Consider the following 17780-nt stretch of genomic DNA (forward strand, 5'->3'; position numbering starts at 1 on the left):
CTACATTTTCAGTATGAAATTACTACAGTTAAAATGTTAATGCCGCTCTTACATATGCCATGTTTTGTATAGTGATTGTGTTTATTTCAGACGTAAGGAAAGCACTGGATGATTTGCAAAAAGTCATGAAGAATTTTGAATCCAGAATTGAATTCACAGAAGATTTGCAGAAGATGAGTGACGTAAGTGTCTAATTTTTAGTACTGAACCTAACCAGTTTCTAAAATAGAAATCTAGAGAAACATGAATATTCAGATTAATAAAAAACATGTAGAGAAGTAATGCAGTCACTCTTTTCTACGGTTGCATATGGCTGCAGTTAGTTAAGCAAGTTATATTAAAATACTTCTATTTCTAGTAAACATAACATTGTAAAAAGTAATGATTTAATATCTTTCTAATTAGGCAGCAGGTGATATTGTTGATATAAGAGAAGAAGCTGAAAATGATGGCACTGAAACAAAAGGTAAATGACTATTACAAATCAGTAAAATGGTCTTTTTAAATTGAGTAACATTCAAACAATTATTTATTTTATATTTATGATAGCAGACTTCATATGTTTTTTAAATTTATTTTTATTGAGTTTAAAGGAAAGGCCGTAGAGATTTAAGCCTTCTTTATCCACAGAACAGCATAGTTAACGTAAGCAGAGGCTTAGTCCACATGATTATGCCATTGTGTTACAATCCTGACTTGGAGGGTTAGGTTACCAACCGAGAGCTCAGTAACCAGATTTCGGAATCTTCAGAGAAACAAACCCCCAATGTTACAAATTCAGAGGAGTTGACCAAATCGAGAAGGAGGAAGGACCACAGACTGACTCCTGGGGGACACACAGAAGAAAGATCTAGTGACAGTATAGACACATGTCTGTTCTGAGTCACACAAAAGAATGGGTAGTAGTGAAACTAGGAGGACTAAGTTTCAGACTTCATCTGTTCCTTGGGACGTATGTCATTGCACATAGTGTCAGCAGCGAGGGCAAGAAGTATGAGAAGGGGGTGTCAGGCATATGTGAGGTGAGGTGAACACTGAGCATAGCCAGGGCATTTTCACTATTGTGAGAAGGGATTGAAAGCCAAACTAGAAAATCTCAAAATGTAGTTTTTGGAGAAATAGTGAAATATATGTGAAAAGTCACTGCAGGATTTTCGAAGAAAGAAAAATTAGCAATGGGAAATTTAGCGTGTAAAGAGGGAGTGTTTTTTGATGAGGGGAATGGTGAAAGATAGTTGTGTTCTGTGCTATTTGAGACAGTATTCAAAAGGTGAAAAGAATTAAGGGTAGAAGAAACACTGGTTTTCTTTGCTGAAAATACAGTGTCAGTAGGACATGTGGAGATCGGAGTGGGTTATGAACTGGAGATGTTTGATTGGCTGACATAATACTGCATTGGGATCTTTTTCATGGAATAAATCAGTAAATTCCTTGCACTTGAAGGTGGAGGCAGTAATTTCAGTGTTGGAAGGACAAAGGTCACCAGTACCTTTGGCAGTTATGAAGCAAAATATAGGTTTTTAGCATTCTGGGAAGTGGGCCTATTCTTACATATTAGTATATTAAACTTTTACTACGGCAACATTATATTATAAATACTCATTCCAATTTGATGTCTCATGATAGCTACTGATTCAGATTTCATCTATGGTCTATATACATTTGAATCTCTCTTGTATCCTATACCTTCATTAGCTGTGTTTTCTTGAAGATAACTTATTCTTTGTGAAAATATGTAAGGATAGATTGTTTGCTTGTTTTATCACTGTTCTTGCATTGATGCTTTATTCTCTGAGATTGAGAGATAAGTATCCAAATGATATTAATTAACAACTGCGCTAGGGCAAGCCTGGCTTTGATCATCTGGGCATCATTCTTGGTGACAGAGAAATGGTTACATCTTTGAGGAAGCAAAGAACAGTATCTAAAATGTCTCTCTATTATGTCATTATCTCTCCAGTCTTCTCTGTACTACTTTTGGTCGCTGTATGAGTTTATTGTGCCCTGTTGTGCTTTCCTTACTCAGGGCATTATTGCCGAAGTAAGAAGTGCAAAATACTGGCACGCTTGAGAAACTCCAGTTTTCAAGATATCTTGAATTATCTTTGAGTAGCCAAGTTGTTGGTACTGAAGGGTAACATAAGCAAATCAAATATCAAGAGGAAAACCTAAAAATAAAATTGAAATATATTGGAAAACAGTCCTTTCAAATTTTATTTACAAAAAGCAATATTTATTTGTTAATTTTGTCATCTTCTTTTATATCAAATGAAATCTGTGTAAGCCATTCAGATTGCTTGATAGCTTACCACAGTTTTATATTTAAGTCTCGGTAAAAATTGAATTCAGCCTTTTGTTAATGGTATGCTGTATAGTGTTGTCCACTTAAAAGAGCTTTGGCTAACATCCTAACATGCTACTTTCAGGCACTATTTTGAATTTGTTTTCTATAGTTGCTTCTGAGACTTTGATATCTAGTTGCTAAAATACAAACTACCACATTTGAGCAGCGATACCTTTTAACCAAAAAAGTTCTTAATGCTTTAAAAGTGGCTTCAAGAATAAACTCATGAAGAGGGAGGCTCTCAGCAAGTTTCTGTGACTGCTCTCAAATGCTTTAAAGCTTTTGGATTTTCCATTAAAAAAGGAGTTTATCTTTTTTTTTATTTTTTATTTTTTTTTTTTTACTATTGATTATATTTGCATTGCAGTATCATCTAGAGGCCACAGCTCCACTGTGCTAGGCTCTTACAAACACCTAGTAAGAGACTGACCTTGTCCTGGAAAGTTTACAGTCTCAATACGTAAGACCAGACAAAGGGTAGAAGAAAGGAAATGCAATCCTCATTTTACTGATAGGGAACTGAGGCACTGGGATCATTTTTGCTATGATACTGCTCATAATGTGCAAGGCACTATCCAAACAAATAGTAAGATATGTTCACTGCAACTAGAGTCCTTGATTTTCGCTGGTAAACTTAAAACAAAATTAAGGGAATTAGTTAGGGAAGTTGACTGGACCGAGGAACTCAAGGATCAGAATGTGAAGGAGGTTTGGAATTAGTTTCTGCAACTTTGACTTAAAGTATCTGGAGCCTGCATCCTGAGCAAGGGGAAAAAACTCATAAGGAACAGTTGCAGCCAATACTGGATGAACAAGCATCTCAAACAGGTTATTAAGAGAAAGCAGAAAGCCCACAAGGAAAGGAAGAAGGGGTGGATCAGCATGAAAAGCTACCTCTTTGAGGTGTGGAAGTGTAAGAATAAAGTGAGAATTGCCAAAAGCCAAGCAGAGCTGGACCTTGCAAAGGAAATTAAAACCAAAAGTAAAAAAAATTCGTTGGCCGTATAAATAAAAAGAAAACAAGGAAAAAAGAAGAGAGACCACTAAACACAGAGGATGAAGTGGAAATAAAGATAATCTAGATATCCAACACCTAAATGAATACTTGTCTCAGTTTTTAATAAAGATAATGAAGAGCATAGGGGCACTGGCAAGGTGGCTGATGGGAATGAGGCTATGGAAGTAGAAATTACCACATTCAGGGTGGAAGCCAAACTCTGAGAGCTTAATGGGACTGTAACAGGGGCCTAACTCCACCCCATCCTCTTCCCTCCAGAAACCGCATGGACTCTGCATGGGTGTGTTCTCAGTGAAACTTTATTTCAGTTTCCCTTCACCAATATCACCACAGTCTCCTGCGCTCCCACGTATTTACAATATTTGCTGAGCTTTAGGCCCTCTCAGCAGGACTTGAGGGGAACAGAGGTCTCCCTATCTGAGGCCTCTATATGACTAGATTCCACTAGCCCTGTTCCTCCCTGTCTCCCCTCTGCACTTCCTTCCTGTGCCTCTTTTATCATCCCTGGGCTGATTGGGCCAATTGAGTTCTTAGCCCATCAGCCTGATTAGCTAATTACCCCCAGTCAGCTTCTTCTGGGGCACTAATTAGCATCTAAGTGACCAAAGAGCAGGTTCACCTACTCTCTCCCTGCACTCTGTCACAGGGACCAAAACAGGGTGCCCAGGTAATCTTCCTCCAAGAATATTAAAGGAACTGGCACATGAAATTGTGATCCCAGTAGCAAGGATTTTTAATGAATCCATAAACTCAAAGCTTGTACCCTATGACTGGAGAATTTCAAATATAGTACCTATATTTAAGAAAGGAAAAAAGTGATCTGGGAAACTACAGGCCTGTTAGTTTGACCTCAGTTGTATGCAAGGTCTTGGAACAAATTTTGAAGGAGAGTGTAAAGACATGGAGCTAAACAGTAATTGGTATGAAATACAACATCGTTTTAGAAAAGGTAGATCATGGCAGCCCTACCTGATCTCTTTCTTTGAGAAGATAACTGATTTTCTAGACAAAAGAAGTGCAGTAGATATATTCTGTCTGGATTTCAGTAAAACAGTTGATACAGTTCCACATGGGAAATTTAGTTAAATTGGAGGAGATGGGGATTAATACAAGAATTGAAAGATGGGTAAGGAACTGATCAAAGCGGAGACTAAAGTGGGTCATACAGAAAGGTGAACTGTCAGGCTGGAGGGAGGTTACTATTGGAGTTCCTCAAGGATCAGTCTTAGGACCAATTTTATTTAACTTTTTCAGTAATGACCTAGGCACAGAAAGTGGGAGTGCACTGAAAAAATTTGTGGATGACCTAAAATTGGGAGGTACTGCCAATATGGAGGAGGACTAGAACATCATATAAGAAGGTTTGGACAATCTTAAAAACTGGAATAATAGAAATAGGGTGAAATTTAATAGTGCAAAGTGGGACTAACAACAAGAGTGGTTGCTATAAGCTGGGGATTTAACAGTTGGAAGCAGCAGAGGAGGAGACAGACCTAGGTATATTGGTCAATCACAGGATGACTATGGGCCACCAATGTGATGCAACCCTGAAAAAGGCTACGACAATCCTAGGATGCATTAGGCAAGGTATTTTCAGTTGCAATACGGAATTTTTATTACCAATGTACATGTCATTGGTCAGACCTCATCTGGAATACTGTGTGCAGTTCGGGTCTCCCATCTTTAAGAAAGATGAATTCACACTGAGTGGGTGCAGAGAAGAGCTGCTAAGAGGATCAGAGGAATGGAGAACCTGTCCTACGAGGGGAGACTTAAGGAGCTTGGCTTGTTTAGCCTAACAAAACAAAGGCTGAGGGGAGAGATGATTGCTCTCTATAAATACATGAGAGGGATGAATACCAGGGAGGGAGAGGAGTTATTTAAGTTAAGCGCCAATGTTGACACAAGAACAAAGGGATATAAACTGGCCATCAACAAGTTTAGGCTTGAAATTAGATGAAGGTTTCTGACCATCAGAAGAATGAAGTTCTGGAATAGTCTTCCAAGAGGTGTAGTGGGAGCAAAAAACCCTCACTTGTTTAAAAAATCCTAAGTTTATGGAGGGGATGGTATGATGAAATTGCTGACAACGGCATATGGCCCATCCATGTCTGGTATTGAGCAAATCTCTCTAATGGCTAGAAATAGGATGCTAGATGGGAGAGCTCTGAGTTACTACAGAGAATTCTTGCCTAGATGTCTGGCTGGTGGGTCTCACCCACATGCTCAGGGTCTAACTGATCACCATATATGAGGTCAGGAAGGACTTTTCTTCCAGGGCAGATTGGCAGAGACCCTGGGATTTTTTCACCTTTCTCTGCCGCATGGGTCCCTTGCTGGTGTTAACTAGAGCAAATGGTGGATTCTCTGTAACTTGAAATCTTTGAATCAAGTTTTGAGGACTTCAGTAACTCAGCCAGGGGCTATGGACCTATTGCAGGAGTGGTTGGGTGAGGTTCTGTGGCCTGCCATGTGCAGGAGGTCAGACTAGATGATCATGATGGTCCCTTCTGGTCTTAAGGTCTATGAGTCTGGAAACAAATGTGTTTACCATTTGAACAGATTATGAAACATTTAAATGACCACAGTGACTGATTGTGGCTGCTGTTCACTGAGGAGCAAATTTCTCTAGCCACTTCTGAAGCTTTAAATGTTTCATTTTTGTTATTAGAAAACTAAGATCTTAAAGCTAAAAATGGCTTTTTGTTGTTGGGTGAAGTGAATTCATGATTCATAGATTCATAGATATTTATGTCAGAAGGAACCATTATGATCATCTAGTCTGACCTCCTGCACAACGCAGGCCGCAGAATTTCACCCACCACTCCTGCGAAAAACCTCTCATCTGTGTCTGAGCTATTGAAGTCCTCAGACATAGGTGAGAGGTTTTTCGCGAAGAGGGATGTGCAGATACCATGGGCTCCTGCTACATTTCCCACTTTGTCCTGTAAATCATCTCTAATTTTCAGGTAACATTGCTGTACTTCATAAATTTAAAAAACATCTACTTGTATAGATAGTTGGTCCCAAGTGAGCCAAAGCACAAAGAAGGTTTGTTTCCCCAATTAATGGCACAGTGAGCAACTGTCACACTAGTGCACCACTAGAGGAAATGATTAAATCAAATGAGAGGTACCAAACCACTGTAATAGAAGTATCAGTGTTTCTGTTTTGCCGTAGCATTATCCTGTGACAATGTTCTGGTTCACTGACAGTATTACCTAAACAATTCAGCAGTAATTTGAAATGGAAAATGTTTTGGCTAAATACCATTTATTTATTTTGCACAGGAAAACGCAGAACTGCTCACAAGCCTCATTCAAAGCCAAAAGTGTCAGATGTTTTTGAGGTACATTTTCAAGAAAATGGGACAGATACAAAGTCCAAGGGCTGTTCCCAATCTGAGGAGGAACTGTGGGCCCGATTGGAAGAGCTTGAGAGACGAGAAGAGATGCTGGGTGAATTTGACAGGTATATTACTGTTGCAAGTTTGGGCTGAAAGATGTAATTAAAATCCTTACTAGTATGAACAAATAGGTGCTTTTTGCAGTTGATTTACTTAAATCAGTGATGGTTGAGGAGCATTACTGCATGTTTAAAAGTGAATGGTTGTTGATTTTGTTTCCATTATAAACTGAGAAAATCCTAAAAACATCCATTCAGAACTCTGGATACTTTTTAATACCTTAAAATTCACAAAAATAAATACAATGTGAAACTTAAAATAAGCTGCTCATAATAAAGGAAGATCTCTGTACAGAGCCTCAGAGTAGCAGCCATGTTAGTCTGTATCCGCAAAATAAAGGAGTACTTGTGGCACCTTAGAGACTAACAAATGTATTTGAGCATAAGCTTTTGTGAGCTACAGCTCACTTCATCGGATACATTCAGTGGAAAATACAGTGGAGAGATTTATATACACAGAGAACATGAAACAATGGGTGTTACCATACACACTGTAACGAGAGTGATCAGGTAAGGTGAATTATTACCAGCAGGAGAGTGGCGGGGGGCGGGGGGGGGAACCTTTTGTAGTGATAATCAAGGTGGGCCACTCCACTCCAAACCGAAAAAGCCTAGGTACATACATTCTCAGCTGTAGCAAAACTGACCTTAAGAGGAGAACTTAGTGTTTCTCTCTCTGATTCTGGGAAGGATTTTTATATTTAGTGTATGAACCCTTGGTGGTAGTAGGCTGAGTGATACAGAGGGAGGCTTAGCATCTCTCCCTCTGGCCCAGAGAGGGTTAAGTTGTAAGTTGCTCTTCCAGGAGTTAAAAAGGGAAATTGCTCTTTCAGGAATTGTAAGTTGCTCTTTCAGGAGTTAAAAAGTGAAGTTGCTCTCTCAGGATCAGACGTCAAGAATTATAACATTCAAAAACCAGTCGGAGAACACTTCAGTCTCTTTGGTCACTTGATTACAGACCTAAAAGTTGCAATTCTTCAACAAAAAAACTTCAAAAACAGACTCCAACGAGAGACGGCTGAATTGGAATTAATTTGCAAACTGGATACAATTAACTTAGGCTTGAATAAAGACTGGGAATGGATGTGTCATTACACAAAGTAAAACTATTTCCCCATGTTTATTCCCCTCCCCCCTTCCTCAGACATGCTTGTCAACTGCTGGAAATGGCCCACCTTGATTATCACTACAAAAGGTTCCCCGCCTCCCGCCCCCACTCTCCTGCTGGTAATAACTCACCTTCATAGATTCATAGATATTTAGGCCAGAAGGGACCATTATGATCATCTAGTCCGACCTCCCGCACAACGCAGGCCACAGAATTTCACCCACCACTCCTAAAAAAGACCTCACACCTATATCTGTGCTATTGAAGTCCTCAAATTGTAGTTTGAAGACCTTACCTGATCACTCTCGTTACAGTGTGTGTGGTAACACCCATTGTTTCATGTTCTCTGTGTATATAAATCTCCCCACTGTATTTTCCACTGAATGCATCTGATGAAGTGAACTGTAGCTCACAAAAGCTTATGCTCAAATACATTTGTTAGTCTCTAAGGTGCCACAAGTACTCCTTTTCTTTGTACAGAGCCTGACTGACACAGACTTTCTGTGTGATCGGGATGTATTTAATTTCTGTATACCTCCGTTCTGTATCATTGAAATGGGGACAATAAAACTTCCTTACCTCAAGTGTATTGTGAGAGTAAACTAATTAACATTTGTGAGGTGTTTGGATTATACAGTTATGGAGCCTATAAACACCCAGATAGATAGATAGAACTAAAAGAATTGGACTCTAATTATGAGGGTAGAGTGAAGAAGGTTGGAACATAAAGGGCCAGATTTTCTACTGGAATCCAGCCCCTGAGTGGTACAGAGGAGCTGGAATCTGCCTGTAAATGTCTAGGAAGGAATCCTCTCATTCTCCTGGCATAGGGAAACTACCCAATGGCAGAGGCAGCTCCTGTGACTACTGCCTCCCTCCCATGCCCGTCATAGAGGGCACAACTTGGAAAGGAGGTTGGAGGATTGCAGAGTAGAGTTGCACTACTCCCATCCTCCAATGGCATAGGGGCCGTTTGAGACCCTGTGCCAGGGTGTGAGTTAGAGCAGCCCTATAGTTGCTTTCACTGGCCTTGGGGCTACTGCAGAAAGGCCCTTGATCACGGAGCTGTAACCAGCTCCCTGACACCCTAATCTGTCTCTTGCACTGATTAGAGCTTGGTTGCAAGAGAGATTCCGGCCCAAAGTGTACAAGATGGGTAAGCTAGTATTATAGTTGGACCTTTCGCATTTCTGACCTGTTGTGTACAACTCCTCAGTAAACAACTCTTTTAATTGTGAATGACCATCCTTAGAGCAGTTTTGGTCCTAAAGCAAAAATTATGACTTAAGACCAGATTGTGGCTCTCTTGTTTGTATTGGTAAGCATTTCGTTTTTGAAGTGGTTCCATTATGAGTAAGGGCTCCACAGTCTGGCCCTTAAAAAAGAATTATATCATGCATGATATTGTTCTTCCCTAACCTCTGCCAGAAAATCTCATCTCATAAGTAAAGGAAATTATTCAGTGGCTTCGTATGTTGTTCTGTAAGTTATCTTGTTAGGTTATGATATGTATTGATTAGTTTTCTTTCCTTCAGTATTTTTTTGCATTTTATAGGACACCTGATACAACTGAGGCAAATGGAGAAGATACAACCTCCTCTGAAGAGGAGAAAGAAGATAAGACAGATCTGAATGTGGTACACAGAGTGGAAGACTCTACTACTCAGGACAATGTACAGAAAGCAGTAACAAATTCAGAATTGTTCAGTGGTCAAGTTAATGGCCCAAGTCATTATCACAGTGATGATGAAGATGATTTAGCAGTTGATCATTTTGTACCAACTATATTTTTCTCTCATACTGTTGAACCTAAAAGGGTTTGTACTATTACTTTTAATGTATTTATTTCCATATAATGTAGATAGTCTGTATACTACATGCTTTATTTAAAATAGCGTACCCCATAGCGCCAGACAACAAAGTATACTATTGCTTTAATGAGTCAAAAAAAGGACCTACCTCACATGGGTAAGATGGTGTCAGAGTTCAGAGCTGAAGTCAGTTCCTTGTTTACTAGGTTCAAAGAGGCAGGGACCACAACGAAAGCAGCATCCTTATCCTCTGGGGAGAGTGAGTGATGTGTTATCTAGAGCAACTCCTATAGTCAAAGGAAGAGGCAGCAGTGATATATTGTTGAGGGAGTCATCCAGCCTGCCAGAGCTGACGTTAAACGCTAAAGCCAGTGTGAAATGAAGACTCATGAAGAAATAAGTCAGAAATCTGTCTACATTAAAATTGGGAACAATGTCTCAAGGGAAATGGTGGAAGATCCCATCCCTTGGGAGATTAAAAAGTAATGGACAAAACACTAACAGATATACTGCTTTGGTGGGGTTGGGAGTGGGAGTGCACTAGATGTCCTAATAGGTCTTTTACATCTTTAATATCTAGGATTTTCTCATGTGACAGAAACAATAGTAGCTACCAGTTTATCTGTCATTGGACTCTAACCATGGATTGTACTCCTAATAGCACATCTAAAATGTTACTACAGGAGAATTCTAACTGTTTGAGCTACTTACAGCCCTAGAATCAATTTTTTTTTCTGAAAATGCATTTTATATTTATTTTAGACATGCAGTATTGTAAAATGTAAAAGCCGTCGCAGAATTCAACATGTTGTGTCAAACATTCATGTGAAACCTTGACAAGGAGCTTGCCATGGCATGTCTTGTATTTGGGACCTTGACTATAGACAAAGTTTAATTTGGCTCTTTATTTCAGAAGGTTTCTTTTGCTGCTCTGTGTTTTGAAATCTCCCAATTCAGACATGAATTCTCAAAAATGATACAAAAAAGTAATATTAAAGTTTACACACTGTCATATATTTCTAAAAGGTAGCCTCCCTGGTCCAAGTGTTCTAAAAATGCCTTTTATATTCAAGAGAAACATTGCATTCAGGGGAAACTAAGCTCTTAATGGTTAATGGAGTTAATAATTTAGGATGTATGGTTTGATGTATAATCAGGTTGTTTATGCTTACCCAATCCTGGTGCAAGAAGCTATTTCTTGACACTAAGTGCTAATGCACATGAATTTTGCTCATAATATTGAGACAGTGAGTACTGAGAATGTCACTGTCATTACATTTTGTTGTTTAGCTGTAGCCCCCCAGATGCTTGGATATGAAGAATTCATGAACTGACTTGATCCTTGACCTCGTGATTGCTTCATTTTTATACTTTAGACCAATTTGTGTTTTCATTTTCAGGTAAGAATAAACACAGGAAAAAATACTACTTTGAAATTTAGTGAAAAGAAAGAAGAGGCCAAACGTAAAAGGAAGAATAGCAATGGCAATGGACACTTGGCTCCAGAACTGCCTAACATCAAAACACCAGCAGACATTTACCGGTATGTAATGTATAGTGTTGGCTGCCCTGCTTTTCCCATAGCACGCTTGAAAAGTAAAGCCTTCTTTTATGTTCAAGTGTATCCTTTTTGAAGCATCCTGCAGCAACTTTGAAATCTTACCCCAAAATGGAGCTGCCCAGTGTCTCCCAAAAGAAGCATTTGGGACTGGGTGTACATCTTAAGAAATGAACACTTTTGTGTCTCCTGCATGGTTGTCACACATTTAAACTGCCACACTTCATAGCTATTGCATGCTGCTTTGCTGAGAGTTACATTTTCTCAAACTAAGAGCCGATCATAATTCCTTTTAGCGGTGCTTTTAAAATTTATCCCACTGCTTCATGCCATATCTTCTGCAACTTAAAGGAATGAAATGGCTCATTGCAAATTGTTTAATTAAACATATTGTCAATCAACTTCCTGTTAAATATTTTTTAAATATAACTGATCATGTCCATCACATTATGCCTTCTTTCTCTTTCTAGCTTCACTCCATTGTTTCTTTCCCTTGACATATCTGTCTGAGTTGTTATTGTCTCCTTCCTGTTTTCTTACTCTCCCTCCAGCTGAGCATGTTCCTTTCAGCATGTGCTTTACCTCCTCTCTGGTATATTCTCTTTCTCATTTCTTCTTTCCCTACAAAATCTCTCTTTTTCTCCTTTTCCATCTTTTCCGACTTTTAATTCCAGTCTTTCTCTTCCCCATCTGCTCACAGAACAGACTTTCTCTGTTCACTCCCTATCCATTCACTCCTCTCCCTCCTTCAAAGGGCAAGAAAAATTGACCAGAATTCTGATAGCTAAAGGACTGCACAAAGGACAAAAGTAAGATCGAGACAGGGGGCCAGATTTTTAAAGGTATTTAGGTGTCTAAAGATGCAGACAGGCACCTGTTGGGTTTTCAAAAGCACCTAGATCTATTGCAATCAGTGAGAGTTAGAATTTTCAAAAGCCTCTAGGTACCTTCTTGGCACCTTTCTGCATCTTCATATGCCTAAATACCTTTGAAAATCTGTTCAGAGGCAACAACTAGGTGAAAAGTCCAGCCCACCCCCACAGCTGTACAACTGCTGGGACAAGAGAAGGTTTAGGGATTCATGGTGCTGTCTTTGAACCCTGATAAGGATTGGTATGTTTTGTAGTCTTAGGCTAGTAAGTGAGTAGAAAATGTGAAACCCTTGAGAAACAAACAAAAAAATCCCACTTTCGAGCTGCTGAAAGGGAGCTGTTGTACTTTTTTTCTCTGTGATCCTGCTTCTGCTCCCACTTAAGTCAGTGGCAAAGCTTTAATTGATTTCAGTGCTGCACTATTAAACCCCAGCGCTGACTACTTTTTCCCAGATCCCCCAGCTGCTGTGAGGTAGTATTGTTGAGGTGTCTCCTAAGGTACCTCACCTGTTTTTGAATTCTCCTCCCCAGTGAATAGTTCTAGTACCTACCTTTTCCTCTGGCAAGCTGCACCAGTACTAAATTGTCCTGATTCTCTTTGGTTTTATAGCTACCCATAGGGTTTCTAAGAGCAGCAGTGGAAATTAACTGATGCTAGTCAATTATCATTACAGTTTGGGAAAGCTATGAGCAGCAACAGAGGGATGGGAACAGTATCTGTAGACTCAGGAAGAGGACTCTCTGACAGTTCACACTGTTCATGTTTGGAAGGTTTCTTCAGAACCCTATGAACTAAAAACTTATTTTATTTTTAGTGAAAGTGTAGATGCTGAAGAAAATTATGGCATTTGCCTGGGAAAACTTCCTTGTCCTATGCGAGTAAATGTTTCAAGCACTTGTTTTTATATTCTACATCTGAAAATGATTTCACACTAGAAAACCTTCTGTTATCACAACATTCTGTTTGGTTTCTAGAAATTAAACCCTCAAAATCATCTTGTGACTATAATGTTTCTTTACATTTTGCAAATCAAGCTGTTCTGTCAAGTATCTAAGAGCTATACACATTCTTCAAAAAGGGGAATATACCAGCTAATCCTTTAATAGAGGCATGACAGTGTTTGGCTTGCAGAATTACTCCATGTTCATTAGTAAAGAAAATGCTTTATTGTATCTTTTAAAGGTACAGTATTGTAATACAGCAGTTGAAAAGTCAGAAATGCAAATCGTAATTAATTTGTACAAAAGACAAAGTGAGATAACTGTAAATTTGTCATCTGATCCTGAACTAGTTTATTAAAGCTAACATTTTCCTTTATAGAGTCTTTGTTGATGTTGTGAATGGAGAATATATCCCTCGTAAATCAATTTTGAAGTCCCGAAGCAGAGAGAATAGTGTTTGTAGTGATACCAGTGAGAGCAGTGCTGCTGAGTTTGATGACAGACGAGGAGTTCTGAGGAGTATTAGCTATGATGAAGCTACTTACAGTGACAACAGTGAGGGGATCTTGGAGGAGGAAGAGGAAGAGGGGCAGGAGCATCTTCCAAAAAAACTTTCAACCTTATCAGGGACATTTGAGGTACATTTTTTGATTAATTATTGATTGTTGTCATGGATAAAAAGGAAAATGTTGGATAGTGTAGTTGCCTCTACCATCAGTTTGTTTAATTTCTTTTTAACTAATTTTCCAGCTCTCCCTACCTCTCTCATCTTTGGGGAGAGATTGCCAGGAGAACCGTTCTTCTCCCTGCACTTATCCTTTTCCTCTCGTTGTGGGATAACCAGCTGAGCTGACTATTTGCCACTTTTGTGCAAATAGACAGTATCCCTTCCACTGAGCACTAATTGCTAATCTGAGGGAGGGAAGGCGATTTCGTGTATACTGTAGGCTCTTAATGTGTTAACACATCAATTATGGAGAACCTCCAGGGCTTATTTTATATTTTAAAATAAATGGTGTCATTGGGCTCCTCAGAGTGTTTACGGAGTCCCATGACAGGAGGAGAGAGGAGGTTGTCCAGCGGACATAGAGCACAACTTTTGGCATTCCGGCCTTTAAGAAGAACCTGCTCTTTCAGGCAAGATGCCATCGAAGAGCTGAACCAAATATATTTCCAAGACTTTGGAAAGTCTTGGGTAATTTCTTATCATAAATGAAAGAGATTGTACGTCACTGGTGCATGTGCTGCGAAAACCATTGAAAATGTTCAGAAATGAGATGTGGCTGCTGCTATGCTATGCATGGGATTAATATTTTACCTCTGTTTTTGTTATGGAAAATTACAGCAATTTTTTAAAAGTTAGGTTACATTGAATTTTCAGAAGTTCTGTGGACAGAAGGCATCATCAAAGGGAAATGGTTTCTTTTGGAAACATAGTTATTTTTAAGAAAAAGTAGACTCACAGAAGACCTATTGCATGCTTTACTCTGTAAACAGCCACATGGTCCTGTTGTTGTAACCCTCATGCCCCTTTTGTTTTTCTTTCTATCCACTCGTTATATTTGTTTAGACCCTAATGCTGCTGAGGGATCCATGTGGCAGCCCTTATGCCTGCATGGAGTCCCATTGACTTTAAAGATATTCAGTCGGGACGTAAGGATCTGCTGACATGGATTCTTTTGCAGGGTTAGCCCTATAGATGGTAACCTTTTTGGGGCTAAAAGAAAAGGAGTACTTGTGGCACCTTAGAGACTAACCAATTTATTTGAGCATGAGCTTTCGTGAGCTACAGCTCACTTCATCAGATGCATCCGATGAAGTGAGCTGTAGCTCACGAAAGCTCATGCTCAAATAAATTGGTTAGTCTCTAAGGTGCCACAAGTACTCCTTTTCTTTTTGCGAATACAGACTAACACGGCTGTTACTCTGAAACCTTTTTGGGGCTGAGACTGTATCTTCTGTATGTTGACCATCTAGTACACTTTTGGTCACTGTAAAACCATAACAAATCATTCCTATATCAATCCATTCTCTGAATAGGGCATGTATCTATAGTATCTCTGTATTTTTTATGTAATTATATCACACAGAGCAAAATGCTCCAGTCAGAATGAAAGGGACGTTCACTTTTAAAAAAAAAAATTGTTGTTTTGCTTTCAGTTGTTTTTATGGTTATTTGAGGTATATTATTTTTCTGGCAACATTTGCCATGTGCTGATTTTTTTTCTTTTTTCCTAATGCAGCAGAACATCAATGGCTGCATTTTATTTACCTTTTTATAAAAATGACACTGGTGTTATTGAACAAATCAGCAAAACAGGCACAGCTTTGGGCTTAGTTTAGCTGTTGGAGTACAGCACAAAAAACATTTACTTTTTTGCAGGTCCTGCAAGAAGAGTGACTATTTTGTTTTGCTGAGTTTTCCTTGGCAACTGAGTAACTCTCTTAAAAGAGCAGATTTAATAAATCTGGTATCTATTCCCTCCCGCCCAATATAATGATCAAATCTTGGGTGTAAATTAGTGTACCTTTTTTCTGAAATGCCCTGAACCATTTTTAATTTTTGGCACATAATATTGTGACTTTTTGAAAATGTTGTATTTTATATTGCATAAGCAGAGTGTTATGCATACTGTAAGCCCATGGCTGATACTAAAAGCATTTATGAAAAAGAGTTTTTTACTAGCTGCTTTTCAAATTGTAACTATCCTGGCTGTTTGTTTTTTCTTTATGTAGCAAAAAAGCTATATTGGAAATTGTAATTTTAAAATACTAAGCACATATGGTTTTAGTTGGAATTTATAAAGGAAGAAAAGAATTGGAAATCATTTGTTGCTCTCTTAAGTTTAAACTGCCTTGACCAATTTTTTGATCATTTTTGGTAAGAAAGAAAAAATGAAAACCAACAAAATATAGGTAAACTTGTATTCTAGGTGCCATCTTGATGTAATTAGAAAAGGCCAAGATATTAAGCCATGAAAATATGACGTATGAGGGGAAATGCTGACAGACCTAAAATCTGCAAATTTTTCCCATTTGTTATCCAAGATGAAATTGCCTATTGCATCATCTATTTTATTTTCTTGAACATGTATCAGTGGGAAGCAATTTTTTCAGATCATTTATGCAGTTAGGAATGTGATTAAGTAGTACTTTTAAAACACTATCTTTCATTCAGATTACTTTGAACAAGCTATATTTTGAGGTTAATTACAATTTGGTTACTTATTCAAGGAACTACCATTGATTTAAAGATATTTCTTTACTTTTGATTAAAAAAAAATAACTATCCTAATAAGGCTAATATAGGGTAATGACCTTATGGGCAGAGCTTCACATCTGCATTTTATTAGCTCATTCTGAGTTTTCTTTTCTCTTGTAGGCTTTTTCTGGAACTGTTATAGAAAAAGAGCCTTTGTCTCCCTTAATACTACACCCAAGCATTGCTCACCCTGTCCTGCCTACCATTCCGGAGCGAAAATCAGAGGAAGTTCTGTCTGAGGCATCAGAAGAAACTACAAAGAGGATTTCAAAATTCAAAGCTGCCAGAATGCAACAGACAAACTAGGCCCTGCTGCCTACACATTGAAAGTTTGAATATTAACGCTTAGTTTCACATTTGTTGAGATTATGTAAAACTATGTGCATTACGCCTAGTTAGTAAAAAGGTATCTTATGTTAATTTGGCATTGTTTATCTTAATAGACCTCTATTGGTGATATTTAAAAAAAAAATGTTTGAACACTTCAATATTCAGTTTATTTTGTCAATTTCCCTGTATGTGGTCAGCACCTTTGTATATGTTTGCCTTATGATAACAGCACTTGGAATTATTTTTCAAAGATTTCTCTTCATATGCCATTGGTTTTATGTTTAAACCTAAATATACAGGCAGTTTTGTACCAGCTGTGATGTCCTACTTACCATCTGGACAGTTTTAAAGAAACTTTTCAAATTTCAAATTGATTCAACAATTATATTTCATTACTTGCTTTAGCATTTTAAGACACTCTTGTATCCACATTGTTGTAGGTACCTGCTAAAATTCAGGTTTTTTTCCTTCTATTGAACCTCTCTGATATCTTACTGTACAGATCTCTAAAACAGAATGCTGTGTTCATGTACACTGAAGGGAAGTTTCTTTCATGGAAAATGGTATTTTGTAAAATTAAACTTTTCAAGTAAAAACAAAGCTGTGACTTTTGTTTTTGTTTTTTTGTTGATTTATTAAGAACTGAAAATGTGGAAAGAGTTTCTTCTTTGAAACTCCTCACTATTGCATAGACACACAGTCTGTTCTCTTCCCCTTTGTGTAGCAAACACCCATTAATTTCAGTGGCAACTACATGCACATAGGGAGAGGAGCATAGACCCAGACTATGGTTACAGAATCCCCAGTTTTTATATATTCAGATAATATTTTAATTGTCATGGAAATACCCAGAGAGGGTGGCTGCTAAATGTCTTGATTGCTGCAATTTTATTTCAAAACTTAACAGGACTAAGGCGCTGAGAACTGAGGCAAAATGTCTTGAAGCAGCAGATAGACATGATTGGTCTCTGGCCCAGGGTTCTGTGGATTTAACCATGTGGTTACCCAGGTGACATTCCTTCTACCCCCCTGCACAGTTCTTGTTCCCACCAGCATCTGGCTTTCCAGGC

At 38.4% G+C, this 17780-nt stretch overlaps 1 protein-coding gene across 5 annotated transcripts in view; it reads left to right on the forward strand.

Moving 5' to 3' along the window:
- URI1 (URI1 prefoldin like chaperone) overlaps window positions 1–17310 on the forward strand; it is a 58415-nt gene extending 41105 nt beyond the window's left edge. For 4 of the 5 annotated variants that reach the window (XM_048816349.2, XM_075118386.1, XM_048816351.2 and 1 more), the window contains 7 exons: window positions 91–182; window positions 406–466; window positions 6653–6833; window positions 9491–9752; window positions 11147–11289; window positions 13498–13756; window positions 16501–17310. In XM_048816349.2, the coding sequence (XP_048672306.1) occupies window positions 91–182; window positions 406–466; window positions 6653–6833; window positions 9491–9752; window positions 11147–11289; window positions 13498–13756; window positions 16501–16686 (1184 nt within the window). In that variant the 3' untranslated portion in view covers window positions 16687–17310. The remainder of the gene's footprint in view (window positions 1–90; window positions 183–405; window positions 467–6652; window positions 6834–9490; window positions 9753–11146; window positions 11290–13497; window positions 13757–16500) is intronic. The other variant, XM_048816352.2, reaches the window with a different exon arrangement.
- The last annotated feature ends 470 nt before the right edge of the window (window positions 17311–17780 follow it).

The sequence above is a fragment of the Caretta caretta genome, chromosome 12, assembly GCF_965140235.1.
Source record: "Caretta caretta isolate rCarCar2 chromosome 12, rCarCar1.hap1, whole genome shotgun sequence".
Taxonomy (NCBI): domain Eukaryota; kingdom Metazoa; phylum Chordata; order Testudines; family Cheloniidae; genus Caretta; species Caretta caretta.